This window comes from Temnothorax longispinosus, chromosome 3 (assembly GCF_030848805.1).
Source record: "Temnothorax longispinosus isolate EJ_2023e chromosome 3, Tlon_JGU_v1, whole genome shotgun sequence".
NCBI classification, from domain to species: Eukaryota; Metazoa; Arthropoda; class Insecta; order Hymenoptera; family Formicidae; genus Temnothorax; species Temnothorax longispinosus.
The window spans coordinates 8,369,863-8,396,072 of record NC_092360.1 but is presented as its reverse complement, the minus strand read 5'-3'; the positions used below and the strand labels follow the sequence as shown (position 1 = coordinate 8,396,072).

At 35.1% G+C, this 26,210-nt stretch overlaps 1 protein-coding gene across 2 annotated transcripts; it reads right to left on the bottom strand.

The window, feature by feature from the left end:
- Window positions 1-25: 25 nt before the first annotated feature.
- Window positions 26-26,210, bottom strand: LOC139809569 (uncharacterized). Of its 2 annotated transcripts, none has more exons than XM_071772539.1 (2): window positions 25,592-26,210; window positions 26-4,152 (listed from the first exon to the last, which is right to left on the bottom strand). In XM_071772539.1, exons 1-2 carry the CDS (start codon window positions 25,627-25,629, stop codon window positions 3,501-3,503), a joined length of 690 nt encoding a protein of 229 aa, XP_071628640.1. In that variant the 5' UTR covers window positions 25,630-26,210; the 3' UTR covers window positions 26-3,500. The 2 variants fall into 2 exon arrangements, with proteins under 2 accessions (XP_071628640.1, XP_071628641.1); XM_071772540.1 differs by lacking the exon at window positions 25,592-26,210 and adding an exon at window positions 9,426-9,584.

Here is a 26,210-nt window from a genome sequence, read left to right as displayed (position 1 = left end):
GTGTGAGACAGATCAGACAATAGACTTTGGAAGTAATTAATTTATTACTATTACAAGATTTTCAAGTGACGCAGACGTTTTACAAAGACCGTACAAGTATCTCGAAGATTCCCGTACATCTCAATCGTCGGTATCGTCTACTATAAAGCTGACTGCGTGTTTTACTGAAATTGAGCGTTTTTAACAGCATTATACTTATCGCAATATAAAATCAAGGCAGTTCCACCTAATTCCACGATGCAAACACTTACACGTTTGTGTAAAGCTAAAAGGACACCAAAATAATGAACGCACGCGTACATTAGTTCGATAAAATTTGATCGACTGAATCAATTTCTAAGTATTTTTCATCATAGCGCAAACAACGAAGGAAGCACAAAATACTGTATGCGACAATATTTTGATTGCGTAGCGAATGTCCTGACACAAGGACTGCAATTACATCGTTCGCAACAGATTTAATTATGCAAAAAAGAACTTTTTCGAAATAGAAGGTTTGAATTAACATTAAATCGTTTACAGAGTGGTTCTCTTTTATGTACATTTCTCAGAACCTTGATATGAATAATTAAATTTCTTATTTCGCGTAATGGTACAATAGTAAAAATTTGCTTATATTCCGATTGGACTTGTGCGTTCTTTTTCGCATAATTGCATTCAAGTATCAAATATTCTTTATTAATAATCTAGTTAACGTCGCCAATCTTTTAGTCACGATTCCACGCGAAGAGTGAACCATTACCGCAGCACGGTATTTGTATTCTAACGATTACGTTACTACGTGTGTGTATTAATTATGACCCATAAATAATCATAATTTATACACGATCTCAGGGACTCTCAAATACTCGTTGAAGTTTAACTATTTTACGCAGCTTGCATTCATTGCAGCAACGATTCTCTTTGCTATTAAGCAGGAGAATAAATAATTATTTCTATCTTTTGATTATTTTAATTAGGTCATCGATATGTATAAATAATAGCAAGTATACCAATATATACGTGCGTTACTATTTGAAAACCCCTAAGGTACCATATCTTAAGAGAATCATAAAAGCATGTAACTCACGATACGGAATGAATATAAAAGTCATCCTTAGCATAACTTAATTCTTAACTTATTTCACCTATGCATAGCGAGTCAATTGCATAATCATGAAAAACTTAAATGTTTTGAGATTTTTCTAAAACGTATTCGACAAAAAAAGATTAAAAAATGCATTAAAAAGACGACTTTCAAAAAATTTTAAATCAGGTGCGCAGTACAGATCCGAATCATCGTCTAGGCATGGTTTTCATATCAGACCTTTAAGGTTTCCACAATTTTGCGCGGCTCACGAATGCAGATTATGTTGAAACGCAAGTTTCAACAGATATGGCACCGTATTCTATAATTTACTTTACGCATCTTTATATTTACATAAACTATATACAAAGGAAAGAAAAGCACAAAATAAATGTGAAAATTTGCGTTACTTGTTTCAAAGATTTTCAACAAATCACGAATGTGAAGCAAAATGTACAGTGTACCTAAGCATAGAAAGATACAGCCTTTTAAAAATTATACCATTTATTAGAAATAATTTGTGTTGTCCGAAAATTATTATAATAGTAACAATTTTTGTTCGCCAGATTTTTTCTTTTGCTTTTCTCTATAATTTTTACTTTAAAAAAGTTCAAAAAATTCTTAACCGCAAACTAAACATCCGATGCGCAAGATCGATAATTATTCGGATTCTAATCATATCGACGCGTCAGGAAAGCATCTCACCGGCTCTATGTACACTGCAAACGTAGAGTTCCAAACACCGTTCTAAAATTCTATCGGCATGGAAACATCCGCCGACCAGTGTGTCATTCTTTTCTACCTACGACTTAAAAACGATTTTTCGCGAACGAGTATGTTCACAACTCGCGCAACTTAGAAGTTAAACGATACCTTTTATTAACTTTACGTAGAAATAAATAATCGTAGAGCGCTAAGCATGTATATATACACACTAATGTCGGTCGCCGCCGCGGTATAAGATACAATTCGATAACATTAACAATTCGCTCACGAAAGCGAAAATCTAACGGAAAAGGGATACTTCAGCGAGATTGATCTAGCGCGACAGCTTCTACCGCAGATATACACGAATTCCAAGACATATAGTTTGTACAATCTTACTCCGCTGTCCAAAATGCATTCGTTCTTTCGATGTAGCAGTATTTATAATAATTCAGAGGTAATTCGGTACTTTAATTACAAACCACTGGTCATGACTTATGTTACAATAAATTGTGTATGTTATAAAATAACACCCAACAATAGTATATACATGAACTATTTCGACTCCATCTTTCTTTCCATACAATTTATAAATAGTTTCTAAAAATGTCCAAATCTCTAACAAGTATTTTTGTATTTTATATCCTCGAGATGTTGATATATCGTTTAAGTTTATCTAGAGAGCAAGACTTGTTATATACGATAGTTTTTAAATAAATAAATATATATATCCATAAAACATCAAAAGGCTAAACTTTATTCTATGGATTGTTTTTTTTTTTTTTTTTTAATTATTTTAGCCATTTTTCGTATTGTTAACAGTTTTTGCATCAATAGAAAATCTATATTTTCAAATTGAATTTTTTTTTTTTTGAAGCATGAACTGAAACGCAATCTGTATTAATTTTAAATTGATTCTAACTCTTTGAATATAAAAGTAAAAAGAAATAGCGTAAAGTAAAGAATTATTCTTGACAATGCGATGCTTCATCGAAAGAAAATTGTACCAGAAAATGCAATCTAAGATGTGACGCAGGTAAGAGTGAGTCTAAACTACATAACTCATGTGCTTAAATGTGTCTGTCACATATGAAATTTTCATCTTATGCTCATCTTCCTCATACCTTCCGTAGCTGACACATACATTTAAACCTATTATTAGAAATACAATGTACTTCATGCGCAATAAAATAATGGTTTTACGTTATGTATAATCACATCCGTCCCTGATTTTAGGTTCTTCTCATTTTGTTCAATTGGATTCAACTGCTGGTGCAAAGACAATTAAAAGCAGAACAGAATCAAACGTTATCTCCTCATAATGCTATGCCAAAAAAAAAACGCATATCTCGAGATATCTTATCTCATAGTCTCAATTCTGTTTAAGAACTACTAGTTTATTTGCGCGGAATTTTACATATCCGACGACAATTTATTGTCTCGTAGTCCATCTCATGAATACAATATTACCGAAACGTAACTTTAGCAATCATACATAACTGAGCGCGCGGACAGTGTATTTCAATCGCGGCGAATTGTAAGTCCTTCGCAATTCGCCGTCGGCGCATCCTGAAGTTTTGTCGAAACCTCAGAAAGCCGGGAGTCGCGGAAGTGTCTACGAGGTCGATTACAAGGCGAGGACGCGGGATCTGTTCGCGATGACAATCAATGATGCACAGGCGGCAATAGTGACGATAGCAACGGTGATTACGATGATATCGTCGGCGAATCAGACCTGTCCGCCCATGTCGGCCTGGTACCGTAACGTTAGATATTCGGCCGCCTCCGTCATACGGGCGATGCTGCTGTGAAGGCCGCGCAGATGACGCTTAAAGTTTTCGGCAGCGATGCTCGCCAGGTCGATCACGCACTCCTCACCCTCCAGACCGCTATCGATCTCAATGCCGTTCTCGGAGTCCGAGTCGGAGGTCCAGGCGATCGAGGATGCGCTCTGCACGCTCTGCATCGACGTGGTGCTGGGACAGCGCACGTGGCCGAGTCTACCACCGGCCGCCGGATGATGGTGCGCCAGTTCGGCGGACGGGCTACCGACCGGATGACTTTTAATCGGCGTCTGATCGTCCGCCCCGTTGCCCCGCGTGGGTTCCTGCGACCACAGCAGCTCGATCTTCATCTGATTGATAATGTTATAGAGGCGGTACAGGTCGGTGTTGGCCAGGGTGTCCTTCACCGTGCTACCGCGCTTGCCCTTCATGCAGACCGTATCGCCCGCGTCACCCACGGACAGATCCAGCAGGCGGCTGGGCACCAGGATGGTGTCCTCCATCTCGCTCACGGTACGCACGAAATTCTCCATGCTGTTCAGAATGCTGGCATTGCTGAACTCCGGCTCGTCGTGCCGGGCGATCCTGCGTAGACTCCTGTAATGAAAATTATTCATTGTTCTTTTAATATGTTATTACATGTTTCGACATGCATAGTTTTTTATATGTTAATGTGGGTGGAAACGTTCATCTTAATGATCTGTGATGTTGAAAATAAATTAGATAACAGAAAGATGCACTTGACTACAACCTATACTACAGACAATGATTCTTTCAACAAGTAGAAATAATTGAAATTATATTTAACATCTTCGCTGTCATCATAAAAGTGTTATAATGCTTTCTCAGGTATCATGCAAAATAATACATTAATATTGAGATCATGAGTAATGCATATAAGCATGCCAGAAAAATTCAGCGTGGATCACCTATGATACATCACGGAAAAAAAGGAGTCGTAAAATATGGGCAACTAACATTTTTTTGCTGCGAGAGCAATATTTTTACCAAGAGTAGCGAAAGTTTTGCTACGGTAGCTAATTTTTCTTCCGTGATGGCAGCGAAGTTGTTAATTAAGGAGTTAATATTTTGACAGAGATGTTTTATCAAGTTTTTGCGATAGTTAAAGATCTATAATATAAGAAACAAAATATAATTTATTATCAGCATTTAATTATTCGTCAGTTTACTGTTTTGATTAGCTTTTTATCGTTATTGTATAACGTTCTTTTTTTATAAATATGATTTTAATGAACTCAATTCTCTTAAAAAAAAAATCGCTATTTTGCATCCATTAACATCTCCATTCAAGACCCAATCATAACTCATTTTATCAAAACTTGACGATCGGAAAGGTCGTTCGGATCTTGCGTCTCTTCGCAAAGTCACCGCGCTTTCATCATTTTACGGGACTGACATTGAGACCGTCATTCACATTAACTGAATGTATGGAATGTAAATCCTGCGCGGTAAACTCTGATCTTTGTTCGACGACCAAAGATATTCAGTAGTTAAAACATTACATCGAAAGTTTACTCGAGCAAACGCCAGCGTCTTGCTTCAGCGTTTTGCTGCGGAAAAGAAGATTTCTCAAACGGCTGATTTGTATGCGTGCGCTTGACAATGGTGGCGTAATATACGAATATGACGCAATGTCATCAAGCAAGTAGCGTCGCACGAGCGTAACACATCGAGAGGAATATCCGGTGATGTCCTCGTCTTCGATGCGATTGCAATTCGATTTCGTATCTTCGGAAAATGTTGATACCATCGCTAATGACCGTACCAATTTATATAACATCAATGTATACGCAATTCCAGCAACAGAAGTTGCTGAAATCTTGTAATAGGTGAAGAGAATGAAATGACACAAATATATCCTGTAGAAAGAATCCGTTATTTTTATTAGCATAAAATAAATATGTTCTGTGTACCCTGGATCTATTAGAATTTATAAAACCACTTATCATAGCTATTATATTAAAAACTCAAAATTAAATCTACATCACTTTTGAAGAGCAAATTAAAGAATTCAACGTTCACTGCAAAAGTATAAATAAATAACAGCTTACTTTTAAGTTGATTGTCAGTGAAGCTCATAATAATCAGCCCGAATAAATCGAAAATTTTCTTGCGCGCAATAACATGCATGCATGTTTCCAAAAAAAAAAAATATATATATTTGCATACAATGACTCGCAGGTGTTGCATAATTAACACGAATCGTCTTATTGATCCCAAATTGACAGGATTAAATGTTGATTTAACGAATCAATGTTTGCAACTGATTTAGTATCGATATAAATTATTGTCATTGTTATTGCTGCGATGTAAATAATTTTATATCTGGCGTATAATTGTCTAATGTTTCATGCATATTAGTTTCAATCACTAATTCTATTAGGCATAAGAGCAAACTTGAATTTACATGAATATATCCATGATAATTATTGCGGAAAAAAGTAATTAATTACAGCGACAATGTTCACGGTCAAACGATTTTTTTTATTTCTTCAATAAAGCTGTAACTTCTTTTATCTACGGTTAAACTTTTTTTTTACCTCACATTAATAATGTAATGGAATATTTGTATAATAACCCATAACGTATATAATGACGAATTTTCTATCATTTAAAAGTGCTGTATATCAATATAAAATATATAATAAAAATTACATATATCTTCATTTAAATTCGATTTTATTTCAGTAAATTTTTAAAAGATGATTTTGTTGACAAAGATTACTTTTCTAAAAAAGTTAGTCTTTTTGTTTAAAAGCATAAACATAACGAAGGTAAGATTATCTCTCTTCGAGTTATTTAAATGCAGATGAAATTTTAATTAGTATTTTTTTCCGAGATCAAAGAAACATAGAAATATCGATTTTGTCAAAGATGAATAATATTCCTCGATTGTATCGAATGAAAAATTCGAGAAGCTTTCAAATCGGTTTATTAACATCGTAAACAACAGCGATATTGTCCATTTTATCGTCGCTTCGCAAAAAAAGCAAAGTAAAAAAAGGAATCAATAAAAACGGTGACTCCAACTTCATTAGACTGATAGCAAAAATTTTTTGTCAATAATTAAATGACCTTCATTAATTGAATGATCCCGGGGAAGCTTATCTCGCCATGCGATGGACTTATGACGGCGATTATACATTAGCCAGCGATCGCTGAAATTCGCAATAAAGTCCAACTGCTCGTTTTCGCGCATGAATATTCAACCGTTCTCCCGGCCGAATTCATGAAATCGCTTTGTTATGTTAATCGCCGTACTTGCATAGCGAAATACGTGAGCAAAATGGAAATTTACTACAAACACATTGACCGGGCAAGTTCTAAAAAGTGCGCATTGTACGACGTCGCGACGTATCGCGTATCGTATCGATGTGATTCGCCATTCTGCCTTCGCTTTCAGCGGAAAACGACGGAAATTCGAAGCGTAATTTAATCACGATTAAATTGCAAGCAAGTGATTTGCGTTCGCACAAACGTCACAAGCTCGAATTGCAAATCGCAATTTTTGCACAACAATCGCGCGCGGCCGATTATCTCTTTCCTGGATATTCTACAGTATTTAATAATGCAATATATTGTTTACGCAGACCCTTATTTATAAAAGCAACCGCGCGTTAGATCCGCGACACCCGGCGGTGTGTGCGGTACGCGTGCCTCTCTAGCAACCCTTTAAAAGGGACGAAGAGCTCATCGGAGAAAATAACAAAGCGCCCCGTTCTAGCGTGTTACATCGATCCTCGACTGATTAAGGACAGCGAAATTAAGCGAGGTGTCTCAGGTGACGCGCTAAAAATAGTCGCCGTGTAGCGCTCCACTTGTAACTATAGATCTACTCTGTCCCACTTGCGCACAGGCCCGGTCCAGCATGCATCCAAAAATCGACTATCTCCTTCGCCCTGATGGGCGAAGAAATCAGAGAAAGAGAGAGAGAGAGAGAGAGAAAACGAGAACGCATTCCTCACTTATCGAGCACGCTGACCGTCCTTTAGCTCTTAATTCCGGTATACATATATACACTCTCCCTAAATACAAATGTCCAATGCTACAGATACGAAAATATTGGGCATCATTTTTCGTCGCTCGCGTATATGAACACAGAGAGATTATTTTCCTCCATTATGTTGAAAGCTCGATTGATCAGAAATTCTAATTAAATTCAATGTTCCCAAAATAGTCTCTCATTTGAGAAGTTTCCCTCAATATCTCAAAACTGTAACATCTCGTTTTTATTTTGTTTCTAAGATTTCTTTCTGATTCGTCTATCAATAACTATCAATAACTATAGATTATCGATAATTTTGAGAAATACGTTTTAGGCTTGATAATAAGATAATCATATAGTAAGATAAACATGTTGTTGCTGCGATATGATAATTTTTTGGAAATTTTAAGGAACACGTTTGATCAGTTACAAATAAACCTGCTATGGCCAAGTAATAAATATGTATAACACATTAAACAAAAAAAATTACTAAAGGCAGTCTCGTTAGGGAGAAAAATTACATACGTTATCGCAATATAAACGTATATTGGACACATTCAACAAGCAATATAAATAATGTAACATACGACAATATTTTTTCTCTAATTTATTATCTAATTTATTATTTGTAAAACAATATATTAGGCCGCACTCTAAACTGCAGAAAATAAATTTTCGTTTATTTTTAGTCGTTTTACTTTAACTCCGCTATAAAATTTTTATAAATTCACCGAACGGCACAAATACCCTGAGTAAAAGTTATACCGAAATCTGTAAATTATTTTATCAACCAAGCTGATGTTTCTCAATTTATCTCTTTTATAAAGTTACGGTTAAATAGTTTCCTCTATAGGGAGACGAGCGAGAGTTCCGAAATGGAGATCGCGCTACCGTGAACCAGCCGTTTTAACAAAGGCTTTATAACTAGGTTGTTCCGATACGAGAACCATCTGTATATGTATAGAGCCCCGATTACGAGTAACGTCTGAGGCAGACGCGAGAAAGAAACCCGTGCCACTTTTTCGTGGAGGAGATCCTACTCGAGGTACCGTTCCGTGTATCTCCTCTTTTTCACGCGGCGCCTCGTTTAGGGAAACGAAAGAGGAGTGTCCTCGAAGCGAGCCATCCGCCCGAGGCGTCGAACACGCTAAATTCCACAGCTGAAATCGCGAATGGCCTCTAAAACGCAATCGCGAGCCTGAGAAGTGATACTTCCTGTCAATTCTCACCGTGGAGATCCGCCAAAGGATTACAAAAGATCAACACATTTCCAGATTTCTAATCTACGCACATGTCCGCACTTTCCTCCGCGAGAGAAGCGTTCGACGCAAAACGATCGGTCGGCAAGGTCCTAAGCAACGAATACATTTCGCGCGTATCGCGAGCAAATCGTTAACCCTAGCTCGCCACGTACATTCCGGTTCAGTGCACCGCTGAACGCGTTTGTCAGTTTTCTAGTTTTCACATTTCGTTATAATAAATTCAGTTTAAACTCAAATCATTTTTTTGACCTGATATTATCAGACGCATCTTATTCAGACTCTGTATCTCCAATTCCTATATTACCAAGCATAAAAAAATATTAATTACATTACAATGAAAATGACAATGCGACAAAGTCGAGCAGTCTCCCGGACCGGAGTGGGGACTCGTACTAATTAGTTAGTTCTTAAGGACTCGAAAATAAGTGTGGCTATATAGCTAAGATTAATATCGGAAGTACATTAGAAGATAGTCGCACGGTTTCGCGGTGAGCGTTTTTATTTTCGGAGAGAAAAAGAAATTGTGGAGTGAAAAAAACGAAACGTCGAAACGATCCTGTCGATCGTCGCGACAGGATCCACCCGAAGACTCTGGTACGTACCGCCTGGAATACAACATGATCCTGCCGCGCGGGGTACCTCGTTGCCCACGATTGAACACTGGTCGTCGTCAGGTATCGTCCGTAATCGGTAAGCCCACTTTACGAACGAGACTGCCGGGGCCGACAGAGAGACCGAGCTTCGCGGACGTCCGTTAAGAAGGTAAAGACCGGCGGCGGCCGCTGATGAATATTCGCCCCACGGCTCGTATATTTGCCATGCAAAAGCTCTCTGCGCGCTGACCCCGTGACGCGAGTGCGTATTATATGATAATGGTGAGAACGGCCGGTCTCCTGCAATTATTCCGGTATTTACCCCTGGCCGCCTTCCACGATCGCTACCTTTGACCGGTTATCAAAAGTCGCGCGGAACCGATCAACAATCCTCCCACCACCACCCTGCGCCGCCGCTCTTTTTCTCTTTTTCTTCCTCGCTCGATTTTACCTGATGATCTTCGGCCGCGAATCTGACGTCAATCGACATAAAACGTGTGCTAGTCTTAATGACGGAACCCAGCCACAATCACCGTCATCAAACCGGTTTTTTTTTTTTTATATATGGATAAACGGTGAAACGAATCGGTCATTTAGCGAGTGATGCGTACGCCGAACCCAGGCGATCGATGGGTAAACGCCGGTAATGCTGTATATAGGAATGTTTTTTTTGCGCGCGTGTTTGTGTTAGAAGTAACACATACATATTATTAAGTCAAGCAATGAAACGAGACGAGATCGTAAAAATGAAGACTACACGTGGATTACGCTGAAGGATATGACGTCGCGAAAGTACATATCTCGCTTCCCGGTAATGTTATTTCCCACTGTGCACAGTATGCACATGCGACGACGCGGCGGCGTGTAGGTACGAAATACGTCACTGGTCTTCCCGAGAAACGGAAATTATTTGCAATTTGATGAACCCGCTAATGACGCGGGAGAAAAAAATTTCGCGCGGGATTACCCTGGACTTCGGATTTAACGATTGTGCAAGATCAACATAGGACATCGGTATTCATAGTGAAGAGCAAACATTTTATAGCGACGAGATTGTTCGCTGGTACTCTTGTTCATTTAATACCGTCTCTCGACGAGGGTCTAAATCATGGAACTAAGTGTGTACCGAAGCGCAATCGCGGCAATCTAAAGGTGTTTGCTTTATTTTACGTTAAAAAAAAAGCTTCAAAATGAACACTCGGCAACATACTTTTTCACGTTACATGCTACTCCCGAGAGGTATCCTTCGGAATCATTTGTAGAAGAGATCCGGTCTCAAGAGAAAGAGAAAGATATATGAGATGACGTAAGATTTTATAATTATCACACGATGAAATCGAGCATTCGTTATTATGGCCGGTATTCATAGTTATTTAAGACCGTCTTAAGTTCAATCTTAAGATGTCATGAACCAATCACAGAGCCATATTAGCGTCTTAAGACATTACTTAAGACGATCTTGAAGACTATGAATACCGGCCTGTGTGTATTATCTAGAGAACTGATAAGATCCAAATGTCTTCAGAAGTAGAACACAATTTGGATTTTCATATACGTGTCCCAAATAAACAAGATCCGCAGCGTCACTGTTACTTCGTAAATCACCGTCCACTTTCTGCGTCGGTACTACCACCGGTGAACTTTCTAAGACGATTGACATACGTAACGCTCTACCTCATCATTCGCCGCTCTCTCATTCTCTTTCTTTCTCGTGTACTCTATGGAGGAAACGCACCTTTACATCATGATTGAAGAGTATATCGAGAAAAAGAACGTTGCATATTTCTTCGACGAAACGCGATCTCACTTTGTCTGATACCACCGATCAAGCATTTGTGAGCTAATTCCGCGATTCTCTATTGTTAAATATTATAATTAATTCAAATATTATATTAATTAATTTGCGGTATTAAATTACTCGATACAGAGTGATATATTATGAAATTAATTGTGATAATTTCAAATTAATTGGCACATGTCTTCTTCACATGACTTCTCAAATTTAATTTTATAGAAAAGATTTCTAATCAAAAACATATAGGGTACATTTAAATAAGTAATTTTGTAATATTCGGATATTTTTGTTTTCGAATTTACTATATTTAAATCATTTTTTATTATTTTTATCCATAATTACTAATGCTTAATACTTTTTCAATGTAATAATACTATTTCACGATATCTTACTTGCGTAACAAACTAAAGCGAAAAAAATGCAAAATTTGACGTACATCAATATTTTCCTCGATATTTTACCCATTTTTACTTGGATTTACCTATCTTTATTAATCGATATATACTGTACGCATTATGCACATTTAAATAAATAATTGATACATATATCTAATATCGCATTATATCGTATAAATAATTGAGTACACGTGCATAATCGCAGTGCAGCTTTTTTTGGATTCGGATAATTTAAAATCACGTATGATTACGCCGGGGAAAAAGAGCGTTTATCACACGTAACAGCCGGATAGGACCGTGACCAATTATCATCTTATCGGACATCTGTCAGTGATGTCGATAACTCATGCCCCAATATTTCGTGCAAAAATGTATCAACACCATACAATTTTATAAATACGAAATATCACATCTACAGTATACCTATAGGAAATATACCATATTGATTACACTGCGTCACTTTAGTTGAAAAGTTCAAAAGTCAAAAGCTATTCTGAATATTTCTGGCAATATTCTATCAAAAATATAAATTGTATCAAACAATATTTATACACACAAAAACTAAATAAATAGAAGTAAAATCGACTTTTAAATAACTTTGCTATCTTATTCGCGTGGGCGCGCGTGCGTGTTGTGTACGTATGTGTGCGTGTATGTGTTTTATATTATAATTAATAAAATGTATAATTACGTATATATAACCATATTATAAACCATATACATGTATGTTGAGAATGTAACGCATGTTTTATTGAAGAATTATAATTTTGCTGACGTAATAGACGTCGGCATAACTTCCGCCAATTCACACGATTTACATCGTTGCTATCTACCGGAAAATTACGCGCCAACGGCAAAAGTATATGGAAAGATTGTCGACTACTTTCGCCGAGCCGCCAGTGAGATTTTCCACAATGCGCGTTTCAACGCGAAGAATTAAACTTGATTTTATCGTGCCGCTGGCACTTGCGACTGGTGCCGAGAGAGGCTAATTGAAGTTAATATCATATGGATTAACCGATGCAGTTATTCGGGTTTCAGTGTCACTCGGCATCACGTCAAATTATTTGTTAAATTACATACGAGTTCAAGTTGCGCGATATTTATTAATATACAACTGAAACACACAACAATGCGCGCGTCATTTATTCCTAGATTTTTCCAACATTTTAGAAATCATATGTTATTAATATCAAAATATTTGTATTGGTATATTTTACTCATATAAAAATATTTCACATTATTTTTATTGAAGTAATTATTCAAAATGCCATTTATTTACGTAAAATACCTATAGTACATATTTTATTTTCATTGATTTTTACATAAATTTCCGGATAATATTCATCATATAATATATATCGATCACATTTTTTGTTACCAATTAATTCGACTAATAATAAGTTTGCTGAAGTGAGTTAGCTTTTTTAGCGTAAATGTTATAAATTATTATAAATTAAAATGTGAATACTATTTTAAATGCACTCATACATTTTAATTATTGTACAAAGTTTAGGACTTTGAAATCCGATCGTTCTATTAGAAATGCGAAATACGCAAATCTTGCCTGCGCAAAAGAGAAATAAAATGTATATTACTGTTTAAATTAATCAAAATTTTATTCCCAATAAATAAAATATTACACGCATAATTATTAAACTTTAGCACTGAAATTTTAGCTCTTGTCAAAATGCACTTTTGTTTTCCAATATTTAAAAAAAATTATACTCTATTACAAATATATTATATTATATATTTCTAATAATGAAATAATCGATCAAAATTTCTCGTTAAGTTATGCGAAAGATATAATAAATATTATGTTAATTTTTACGTAAAAATATTTTTTAAACAGTTACAATACTTTAAACTTTAATTTTTATAGCATTGCATTAAACAGAAGTACACCTATAAATACGCTGCTACGTAAATAAATTATTTCAATAACGTATTGTAGATAGATTAATAAATCCAAGATCCCCCCTAACAATATATCCCGATTACAGTAGTTTCAGACTTAAGAAATTAAAGTTAACCGTAGAACACCGCGTATGTGCACACATACTGATATTATTTTTCCGTTATTAATATTTATATTTAACTTTGCTTTTCAGCTTATGTATAATGACGTATTGTACATATACATAAATACTGCGCAGGATATAAGCTATTATGAATTAAAATGCACGAGATTTAAATTTTTAATGATTTACACGCATGATTTTTCAGTTACATACACGTTGGCTACTCTCTAAAAAAATAATTTATAAAAAGTAGATCTTTAAGTTTATTTCTATTTATTCGTATTATTTTTAATAGAAAACGTGAAATGCGTAAAACAGTGTGTCATCAAATTCATTAATACAAATTTCGCCCGTAAAACAAAAAATAAATAAATAAACACACTGTGAATCAATAGGCATCATAAAAAAAGCAACAATAAGATTCAATAATTTCGAATTTCGATTTTATATGCCTTCTTAAAAACGGAAACATTACGTTGTGTAACGAATTTAGATGAAATTCATTCGGTATTTGCAAAATCAAATAAATAAACAAAAAACTGACATGTAAGCATATATATATTTACAGTTTTTCAAATAATTGTTTAGTCGAAATATTTGTAATATAAAAGTTGTTAATTACTATGGATTACGTGTGTTCACGGAAATCGTCTGACTTCGTTTTGGACTTTCATCTGTAATATACTTAAGTCGCTCGTGAGAAATTTATCACATTTTATATCACTAGCTTGACATCACATTGACGGCTTTCCCTGTCACTAATAAATAAAAATAATTCAACTAGAGCGTGTAAACACGTGATTGAGTATTCCTCGTCTAAAAAATCAATAGTCAGCTTCTGGATAGACGATTTTTCCAAAGAGCAAAATTTTTTACAGAAACATATCAAGAAAATAAATTGGGATATTAAAAAAAAAAAAAAAAAAAAGCCAGAATTATAAAATGTTTCATTTCGAGATTTATTAAATCTCATGTGACATGCGCCTTTCGATTTATCTTTCTACATCATCAGCTATAATTTTAAAAGAATTGTGCAAAAGTAATATATCGTCAAAGCGAGGCATATAAATTAATTAGTACAAAGAAAGCGACGTATAATAAAAAATAAAATGCTGCGCGAGGAAACCGTATATACATATAGACTCACCCATACAATCATGAGTTAAAAGGCCGTGTAAAACATATCGTGTCTTGAATAAGTAAACATATCGAAGCACCACTCGCGCTCGGTGCATATGCACTTAAGAAAAGAGATTCAAATCCTATTCGAATATATCGAATAGCTTCTTGTTAAGCGTCTCTTATTTACATACAAAAATCGAACAATATATAAATATACAAATATCAAAATGATTATATATAATCAATTTTTATCATTACAAAATTCAATTTGTAGTCCGCGTACCTATACTACAATATGTCTGCAGTCTACAGTTGTTTTATATGAACTAAAAACTAAATATCTTATCGCAAACCGGATATTTTTAAATTCACATACACTCATAAAAATGCACAAGTTTTTTGACATTTACAAATATAGAATGTAAAAATGTCAAATATGATTATAAAATCGTAAAATATGATTATAAAATAAATTCAAGAATAAAATAAATTATAAGAATGAAAGTCTACATACTTGACATGTCTGTATACTAAAAATGTAAACTAAGCGAAGAGATAACTTTTCATTAGGTTCACTTTATAGGTTCTTTTTTCGAAGAATTTGTATTTTTTTAGTTGATAATAATTATTCTGTTTTTAATTAAAATTAAAATACGTTAAATAGAGAAAAGAGAAGCAAGAATTGTACTTTAATGTTAATTATAAGCAAAATTATAATAGGTCGAAATACCCAATTTCCATGTTTTTTTGCATGTTTATCGCGGTATAAAATTAACTTTTTCCACGTTTCTTGTCAATTAAAATTCACCGAACAAAATAAAAGAATATATATAAATGTACAAATTTCTATTATTTTTCATTTAGGTTAATAAAATTATAATTCGTATAACAAAATGCTTTGTATTGATTTTTTTTACGCAATAAACCGCTATTAATTTCTTTCAATATCTTCCAATTTTCCATATTCTATTACCAATACACATTAATTGTTTAGTTCTATTTATATTTTCTTGAATTGCATTACAAAATAAACATAAAATATAAACAATTAACAAATTTACTTATTTAGCTTCCATAATGTACAGTACAAATTTGGGACTGACAGATTCATCGAAATTCAAAGAAATCCTTCACGGTACGACACAGATATCGAATAAACGCAATATTATAATAAATAGTTATCTTTACATAATATTATTCATACCGAAACTTCAAATTCTATACAAATGCCAAATATTTAAAATTTATTTTCTTTGCCAGATTTCAGAAACTGGTACTTATATATTAATATATGATTAAATAATTTCTTATCTTTTCCACAGTCTGGTATATAGACATATATCATTAATTTTATCATAAGAAAAAAAGAGAGAACTTTTTGTTGCTTATACGATGCGACAATGACAAAGAATTCGAATACGCGTGTAACTCAAATTCTGGTGTAAATACCCGGTTTCACTTTGTATAAACAGTTTTGTATTTTAGGTTCATAATAAACAATTGTTTTTTACTTATATGGCTCGTTTTTTTCACTTTATTTAGAATGTAAGAAAATAACGGTGAAATTGTGTAATAGTTGATTAGAGATAAGCGTGCATAAATTTACAAGGAGCTGTTATTTTGTAAGCTATACTATACTTATAATGTTAAGAAGGCAAAAAATAATCTTACATTTAAATGCCTTGCAGAAACAGTTCAGCGAGTTCATCTTACTATGATATCATACGGTTTACTATCGTTCCTACGCAGATGCGAGATTATCGCTATACGACTTGTCGTAATTCATTGCGGGAGATGACGCTATTACGATAAAGAAAACAGATCCAAATCTGACGCAACACAATTACTGATAAGAAAAGTAATGAATACTAATTATCAATTTTTTAAAATGTAGGTTTTTTAATTTAATTAAATCGAGCTATATGTACTAATTATGAAATTGAATAAATAATTTATAAATAATTTCAATGAAACGTGCACAGACCAATTCCAATTTGCGTCGAGCGATTTCAAGCATAGTTTCACGAGGAATCAACCAAAAGCCTTAAAATAAAGTTTCATTAAAGAGAAATTAAATTGGTTTTCCTCTACAAAAAATGTCTGTGTACGTAACACCATAGTTGCACCAGCTTATTCGTAAACGTGACTCGTAGAAATGATTTTGAAGTTCAGCAGCGAAGGTGTATTTTTAGCGTGATAGATCGCGCGCGCGAGACAGAAATATAATAATGCATGAATCATCGATCCCAAGATACGGCTATAGCCGACTTTGTTTCCGAAGATCTTGATCTTCGTCCCGCGAATCTTAATCGTCGCTAGCTGTGTTCTGACACGAACCGTCGCGTATACTTAAAAGAACATTCCAGAAGAATTCGCGTGTCGTCAGGAGTCATCCAATGACAAAGATGGCACGTGATTTTTCGTGACAAAGACATTTAACCGATGCATGATCAACATGAGAGCAAGAAAGGAGAAATCGAGCATGCGATACACGATGCATGTGACGCGGATTATAGTGCGTGATCACTATGCAAACAACCAGTCGGACGGATACAGAGAGTACTAATGATTTTCCGAACGGCTGGGTGCTGCATGCCATTATCATTTCCGATTCTGGATTTAATTGCATATCGCTGGAAAGGAAAAATGTTTGCACGTTGATAGATCGGAAAACTTGGGATATGATTCATAGTTCGCTTCCGGAACAACCCAAATATATATCTTCATTCCACGCGTGATATTATCACAGTCCCCTTTTAGTAATCCAGGATCGAAAGTTGCTTCTCCAATAAATTTTCACACTTAAGAGAGATCTCATATATTTCGATCGCGGATATTCGGAATTTGTCGAAACACGCGGAATGCATGTATCTTTCTCAAATTTTACTCACTACATTATGATATATGATTTTGACTTCTTGCAATAGACTTGAACTTCAACGCTAAAAATAATGACATGTGAAGAGATATGGTGATGACACTATAGAGAAGTATCACTTTGAAACGTAAATTGGATTATGCAATGTTACTACGAAATCGATCACCAGAGAACGTTCCTCGCAGGGTCGGCTTTTAAAGCAAGAAATTATAATTGCGTAAATGTATTTTTTTAAATAAAATGTTTACGTAGCTCGAAAAAGCTGACGATTGAAATTGAGTAAGAAGTGATGCATTTATTGCTGATTACTTTAAAGTTTTCCACGAAAATAATAATTATATAAGTACAAATAAGGAAGATAAAATTATATATATAATTATATCTTAAATATATATAATTAAATGTAATTATACATATAATTATACAAATAATTTTTTTTACATTCTGTTTTTATTTATCATAAATATATAGTATAGAAAAGCACAGTTTTTCATAGCAAATAAAAAAATTCAATTACAGAGAAGTTTAAATTCCACTAACAATAAGTAATAAACATATTAATTACAAATATTAGATATTACTCGGTCGTTACCGTATCGATTCTGTACAATCATTAAATAAAATATATAACCGAAGCATAAACAATTAATAGAAAAGTTTATAATATTGATGATGCGAAAAGTTCCAAACGGTATAAGAAACAAATCTCGTTAATATCTATATATATATTAAATATTTGTAATGAGAAAAACATATAAAGAGTCAAAGAAACTTGTACTGTGTAATTTGTATTTTGTTCTTGTTGATCTTGTTTAACAATTATACAGTTATTATATCTATAACAATGTAACATCTGGATAATTTAATTCTCATATCGATAAAATAGCTTTTTCTCTACGAGACGATTTTAAAAACGTGTGATACTATCGGGACGAGAATATAATTCTACGTCTCAAAATATATACAAAATGATAGAATCAGTTATATTTTCGCATAACGTCTCGTTTCCTAGAAAATCAAATTGAGAAATTAAAAATATCTTCGCGCTTTTCAACGATCTTAACACTTCAATCATGATGTATGACTCACAAGTTATTAAGTCTGCCTCGATAGTGACTATTTAACATATAAACAAACAACAGAATATTCCATTAAAAACAGAAAATATTTAAAAAAAATGATTTAAGGAACAGAAGTAAAACTATATGTGTATGTAGATTATTGAGGTCTGCAGTTTTATATTTTCTCAAGAATGTTCTTTTCTATGCTTATCTTAAAAGGACTGCATCTGCATGCCGCAGGAATTTTTCCGACCGCGCGATCCCTGCATTTACGATATACAAAAGGAAAAAATGCCTCTAATCTATTTCGTACAATTACACGCCTCACTGGCGAGCATTCCAAACAAGCTATCGCTCTCGATACTTGTATCAGGTCGGCGAACTGTCTCGCGAGGATAACCTTCTGACGCTCATAAAGTATCGGCATTTAAAAGCAATTAGTCACAGTCGTAACTTTTATGATCGACGCATGCAATGCTCACGTGATGGGCACGCATCACTCAACGGTTTCGTGAGAGGTGCTCGATGTATGCATTAATGATGATATCGGTCGCGCTATCAATCGATTAATCAAGCGTGGCACGTGTCGCTCTTTGGACAGATCGCAAAATCGCGAACGATGCTCCGCGATTTCGCGAATCCGATTAAGACAAGCTTCTCCTGCGTGCCTTTTGTTTCGCGTGTCGCGGATTTTGCCGGGCTCGCGGCCGGTGTGGAAATATATCGCGATAATTAAGATGCGATCGCGAGTGCTGGCGAAACATTCGCTTAAAGCGTCATTCCTGCATGCATATAAATACTTTTCGCAATCCAATCTATACGTGAATTCGGCTATCGCGAAATTGAAAAAATGGTATCACTTTCTCGTGGCGTGTTTCGATTAGGCAAGGGGACCTTTGAGTCCTCTTCCTGATAAGATATGAAACGAAAATCAGTTATCTATTTTTGGACAAGTGTCTCGGTAAATATTTACGATGTGTGTGTACAAATCTCGGAATCTGAAAATGTATATAAAAATTTCGGGGTTTATAGTGCGTACTTGCAAAATGCATGTAAATGCAAATATAAAAGTAAAATTTAAGTGTTGCCATCGAAATCTGTATTGCATGACTTCTCATAAATATTTATTTTTGTGATTTCTATACGACTGAAATATCCCACTAATATGCATAAGAAATAGTTTTATCTATTCGTATATGTCTGAATAGTTTTGCGATTGTAACTTCTGTAAACAAAAGCGCTCGTTTCGATTTGCATATAACCTTCATTATTATTCAAGTTCAATTTCTTTTCTCGGAAATAGAATACGAAAAAAAAATTCGCTCATTTTATGTATAGATCGTATGTAGTAATTTTAACATAAAAGGAAAATATAAATATTTAAAAAGGATGCAGAAAACTTCTTTTCTTTTCTTGATCTTACAATCAATATTCTACAGTTGCTCGAAATATTTTAAAATTTTATATGAAAATGTGCAAAGAAGAGAAGAAGAGACAGATTTTCTTTCAGTAATCTATTCTTCAGCAATTCTCCAGTAATCTATTTTATAATTGGAAACGAGAAACTCATGAATACGGTTCTATGACAAACTTTAGTTCCGTCACGCAAGCATAAAAGAATAAAAAGCGCTTTTTTGCGCTCTTTTGTAAGAAGTATCATACATTAGCTTGTCTTCCCCTTGTCGAAGCGTTTGCTTTTTACGTCGTTTACACGCTTACATTTTACAATGGCATAATCGCAAATAAAGATACATGAAGATTGAACTTTGAACACCATAATAGAATGCGCGAAGAACATAAAAATCGCATCAATTCACGATATGTCGACAAAAGTGCCTCTCTTCCTCGGTACATACATTTGCATTATATAACGAGCGTAATTGCACAAGCGAATCGTTTAGAGGTAATTTTGCAGCGTAACAAATAAAGCGTGAAAGGGAGAATCTCTCTCTTCCTCTAGTACTGTTACGACACTATCGTTCTTTTAATAAAAAGAATTACAGAATCTTTAAAGAATTTCTATTAAAAAATCAGCCGAGAATTCATAAAAAAATGATGGACGAAATAAAAATCAAAAATTGAACGTAATTCCTCGATATAATATATAAGTACCTACGTATATATGTCTTTTTGTTAAAAAATATCGGATATTTTTTAAACTTATTTCCTGATAATATTTGCATCATCGAAGCAACGAAAAATATTCTTCTTAAAATCTTTTGCTTAAAACTTACGTGAAAACGAATAATTAATTCCATCAATAACATACATTTATCAGGTTAAATATTTGTTTCATGCAAGACACTCTTTTTAGAGTCACTTTTATTGATTTGCACAAAAAAATGGCATAAAATTTTTTTATGGCAAGAGCAAAATGTATAATTACGTATACGATTCAGCTTTTATCGATTTTGTTCAAACTAACTCAATTGGCTTTTCGCAATTACAGAATTCGGCTTTGATTATGCCCAAGAAAAGTAAAGCGATGTAATTACAATCACAAAACATCTTTCATTAATATATATTATATACTTATATAATATATTATATAAAATTAATAAGTAATTTATTAACAATTAATATATGTATATGCATATTTCTCATATATGTTATATTATTATATATGTATTAATAATATATGTAATACACAATATATATTAATACATACATATATATATTATTTATATGCTAATATAAATATAATGTAGGAATAATTCTCGAGAATGTTACAGTGATTCCTGATAACTGTGTTGTACATAAGAATTCGTAAGAAATTATTTTTCATTAAAATACTTTGCTTTATATTAAATAATTTCCTGATAGTGCGCAACTTTATATGTATGCAAAGCGACTTTTCAATGCTCCGTGTACTTTCCCTTTATGAAGTTTGTACTGAAAACGCGCAGATTTACATACTATCTATAAAGGACCTTCTCTGGTCCTTCCAGTCCTTTTTTCTCTTCTGAATGGAAAGTTCCAGAAAGTCATTTTATTTATTAAAAAAAATACTCAAAACTACTCAAAATGCTATACTATAAATGCTACTATAATGCTACTATAAAAAATTGCGCATTTAAGGGTTAAAGCCATTTAATCACTGAGGTTACGATAATAAAAATGATGAAATTTTTATCAATGTATTTAACGTCATTGAAGTTACGCTGGGTAACCTCTGCGTCGCGTGGGCGTTATGGTAAGCGTACGATAACGACATTCGTATAGCCGGTGAGTTACGACATCGGTATTTCAAGTTCGCCAAAACATACGATTGTTTGACCTTTCTGAAAGCCTGACAATGAAACCGCCTCGAAGAAATCCGAGATTCGAAACGCAAGGAAAACTGCCTTCATTTTCTTATTAACGGTATAAATAAACACGATAAGTGTCTATACATTATCTATCTGAATAGTACTATTTATACAAGCATAAAATTTTTACAGTTACCTATAAGATTTTAAAGAACTAATATATATATGTATATTCACTGCAGATATAAAAATATAGACTGCTGTAATATTTTATTTCATAATTCATAATACGTAGCATAATCATACAACGGGAACGGAAGAGTTAACAAAATTAATAAAATGTGGATTAAATATGCTAAAAAGCATACGCAAGCATATAGGAATATGCGATATTTGCATTATAATATATTTTATAATCTGCTTTCGGTGAATACCCGATTAATAATTTTTTTCAACGCGCATTTCTTCTTTCTTAATAATCTTTTAATATAAATAACAAAAAAATGATTAAAAATGCTAATATATGTGTAAATCTGCAAGCAAAATTCCAGAAATAACGTATCTTAAATCGAAAATATATTTTAAGTACCAAATATTGCCTGATTTGAGTGATTTGTTTTGAGTAAAATCCGAAAACAATCCGAGATTTTTAATCTAAATGCATTAGTATAGATTATAATGTAGATTATATTTAATAAATGCAGTACAGATGTATTTACAAAAATATAATTTCCATAAATTTACATATCGGTTTTTACAAGGAAGTCGGGTAGACTTTTATCACGTGATTGCTACGTGATATTCAACAGACTAAATCAACAAATGTTATCAAATTATCAATGAACATCACGGCGTGGTCACGTGCAATACGATCAGAAAAAGAAAACTTTGACCAGACTCCTTAGCGCCAATCGCGTATTACTAATAACCCGGCTTTAATCAATGAATAAATATTTCTGACAACAAGCACTATAAACGACTTGGACTCGTCGTGATAAATTTGCGTAAGTTCAGGGCATTACATATTTTCGTTTTTCGTTATTCGTTATTACAAGATAACGCAGTGGCGGTGAAGCCACGGCAATGGTGTCACGGGTAAAGTCACAGCTAATGCCAGACTTTCTACGGACGATGACCAAGACCGAAAGGCGGGGACGTGCTTCGCGTAAAATTGCGCCGGCGTTTCTTTCCAAATTCACTCCTGCGAGTGCTACTTTGCGCCTCGATGCGCACGTGACGGCTTCTTTCGCCAATCACTCCTTTCGCGGCCAATTCTTTTGTAAACAGCAGCAATCACACCCGTGGGAAACACACAATTCTGAATAATAAAATTGCGAAATATACACATGTGCACGTGCGTATATTTCAGTGCACGTGTATATAATTGCACAGGAAGCTTAAAAAAAATGTTAACACTTGCGTGGGAGTAATTTTTTTACAGGAACAGAACTGATAACACAAGCTATCATATCAATAACAAGCGTATTATGTATTATGTCTTCAAAACATTCCCACTTGTTCATCATTAAGATGCAAGATCCCCGACAGAGAATTGCAAATGTGATTGCAATACCTAAAGAAATATGCCTCAGAAGTCTGGAGACCATCTGAAAACCATCTGGAGAAGATTCCAAGAATGTGTTGACAATAGTAAACAAGTGGTGACTCTTTGAAGACAAAAAAAGACATTTGTTGCTATATCTTATATTATGTTATCATTTCTGTTTCTCTAAAAAAGTTACTTAAAGTGTAAACATTTTTTTAAACATCTTATATATATATATCATAATTATGCATGCATATTATATATATATATATATGGAGGGGTGAAAACCACAGTGGTGTAAATCAAATTCTTAAAAATATTTTCTCGTGTGGATAGATGCAATCTGTACAATATATGTATAAATTGCATCTATGCACACGAGAAAATATTTTTAAAAATTTGACTTACACCACTGTGGTTTTTACCCCTCCGTATAGATATATATATTGATATATGTAATATTAATATCTATTGTTAAAATTATTAATGCTATATAATTAATAAGAGATTATTAAGCTTATAGCTTTCTGGTCGTGAAAATACTAAAAATATATCGCTTTACACAATTTTCAGACATAATCAAAGATACGATTTTTGCGCAAAGTCAAATGGCTTAGTTTTGCAGATGGAAACTGGATCATAGCGTACATAATTACACTTATGCTTCTACCATAAAATTTCGCACATTAATTTTTTTATGTTATTAAGAGTGACTCAAAGTGGAGCATTTCTTGCACGAAATAAAATATTGAAATTGATAAATCCCCGATCACATTGAATTTATTATTCGTTTTCACATGAGTTTCGAAGAAAAAAAATTTTGAAAAGAGACATCGCTGTTCGCCGTTGTCCGATTGACCGCTGATAATACAAACACAATTAACGAATAATCTTAAAAAACATTCAGATTTTCAGCATGAACAATATGATTATCCACACAGATAATCTCGCGCTACGCGAAACCAGTTATATTTCAAGTTTCATCTGGTATTCTAGATCACCGCTGTCCAGATAAGTCAATTAAGTTGTATATTTATTTCGAGGGAACCACTCGGCGTTGTTAATTCTTTCAAAGTTAAAAGTTCTAAAGCTGTTCATGCAATCTTCCATAATGCAAAAAGATTGTAATTAAAAAATAATTATTTATTTGGAACTTGTTAATCTTTCACGCATGCGGAACTCTTGAAAATTTCAAAATCAAGTCGAAATTTGAATCCGAAACGAATGCGGAAACGGCGCGTTCGATTAGGAAATATCTAAACCGTAACTGTGAAAGTCATCATTAATAACGCCGGCGAGTGTGTGTGTAATTACACAGTTACGAGGGTATGAGCTGTTCGACTTGTGGCGCGCACTGTACCTCGTGCGAGCTACAGTTTCGACATTCGTCATATATTTTGCAACCTCCGGGGTACAAGTGGCTGGTACAAGTTGCAAAGCTAGTTGTCCGAGGGAAAAGGGGGACTGCGAACGAAATTACACATTCCTCCTCCGAGACATCTCGATTTTTCCGGGGAAAAACCGTCGCGTCGCCCAACAAACTCTGATTCAATAACAAGGAAACGATCTAATGAAAAAAAAAGTGCATCCACGGAAGCATTGCGTAAAACGCAAAGCACTCGACGAAAAAAAAAATAATAACGTAACGCGCGCGCGCGCGCGCGTTCTCGTAGCTTCGAAATGGAGCACGCGAGCCCGGCGAACCGTCAAGCGCGTCAATCGTTCGCCAAAGCGCGGCTTCTCGCCCGCGGATCTCGCCGCGGAAAAGTTTCGTTATAAGGCCCGCCGTATATATACGCGGCCGGGATTATGTTGCAACGTTCTAGCGCGATTTCATTTAGCTCGCCCGACCATATTGCTCCAAAGTTGGCCAATCAACCTCTCGGGTGACCGATCACACGTGTACGAAACGTTCGTATACGAGCGAAAACGAAATTTTCGACCCGTACGCCCCGGTGTCCGCGGTAGCGTGTATACTCGGAGCAGAAACGTGCGCTCCCCGCGGAATGCGGCTCTCGCCAAGGGGAACGGGATTCGAAGGCGGACGGAACACACCGAACATATATATAGAACGGCTACGTTAGACAGGAAAGTCCCATGACGTACCTGGCAGGATCAACGTTCGACATGTCCCCGTAGTTCATCTTGTCGACGTGGTGGTCGGCGTAGTCACTGCGAGTGCACGCGCACCTAGCTGTCAACTGAGGTGAGAGCTCGGTGAGAGACGACAGGTCCCGGGTCCGGCGATAGCCGGGCGAGAAGATGAGAACGGGAGGCTGTGTCCGCTCCACAAAATTCGCTCCGCTCGTGTCTTTCGTGCGCGGAAGAGAGAGAGCCGAGAAATACGACGCTCCGGGATATGGGATATGCGAGAAGAACGAGGTGACGATCCGCGCGATTGCCGCTTTTCGATCAACGTTTCGACGCCGCGCGATGCTCACGATTCTGGACGGACGACGGCGGAGGCGCGCTTATACGGAGCAACGCCGATCGGAAACTGGCAGGAAACTGCAGCGGCCGCGGCTCGTATCTCTCTCGCCCCTCCCTCTCCCACCGTGGGCTTCTCACTCCCTTTCATCAGCCGCGCGTTTCCGCGCGCCAAGTCCGACGAACCCCGCGAGGTCCCCGCGATCGAGGCCGCGTCAAAAGTCCGGCCCGAGCCCGAGCCCTTATCACGCGCGTATTCACGCGTTAATGAGATGGACGCGATACAAAATGGAAACTT

Bases quoted from the DNA above. Each gene is read 5' to 3' on its own strand.
- LOC139809569 (XM_071772539.1), bottom strand. From the start codon at position 25,629: ATGAACTACGGGGACATGTCGAACGTTGATCCTGCCAG. The intron at 4,153-25,591 runs GTACGTCATGGG...TTTTCATTACAG, and splicing joins TCGAACGTTGATCCTGCCAG to GAGTCTACGCAGGATCGCCC.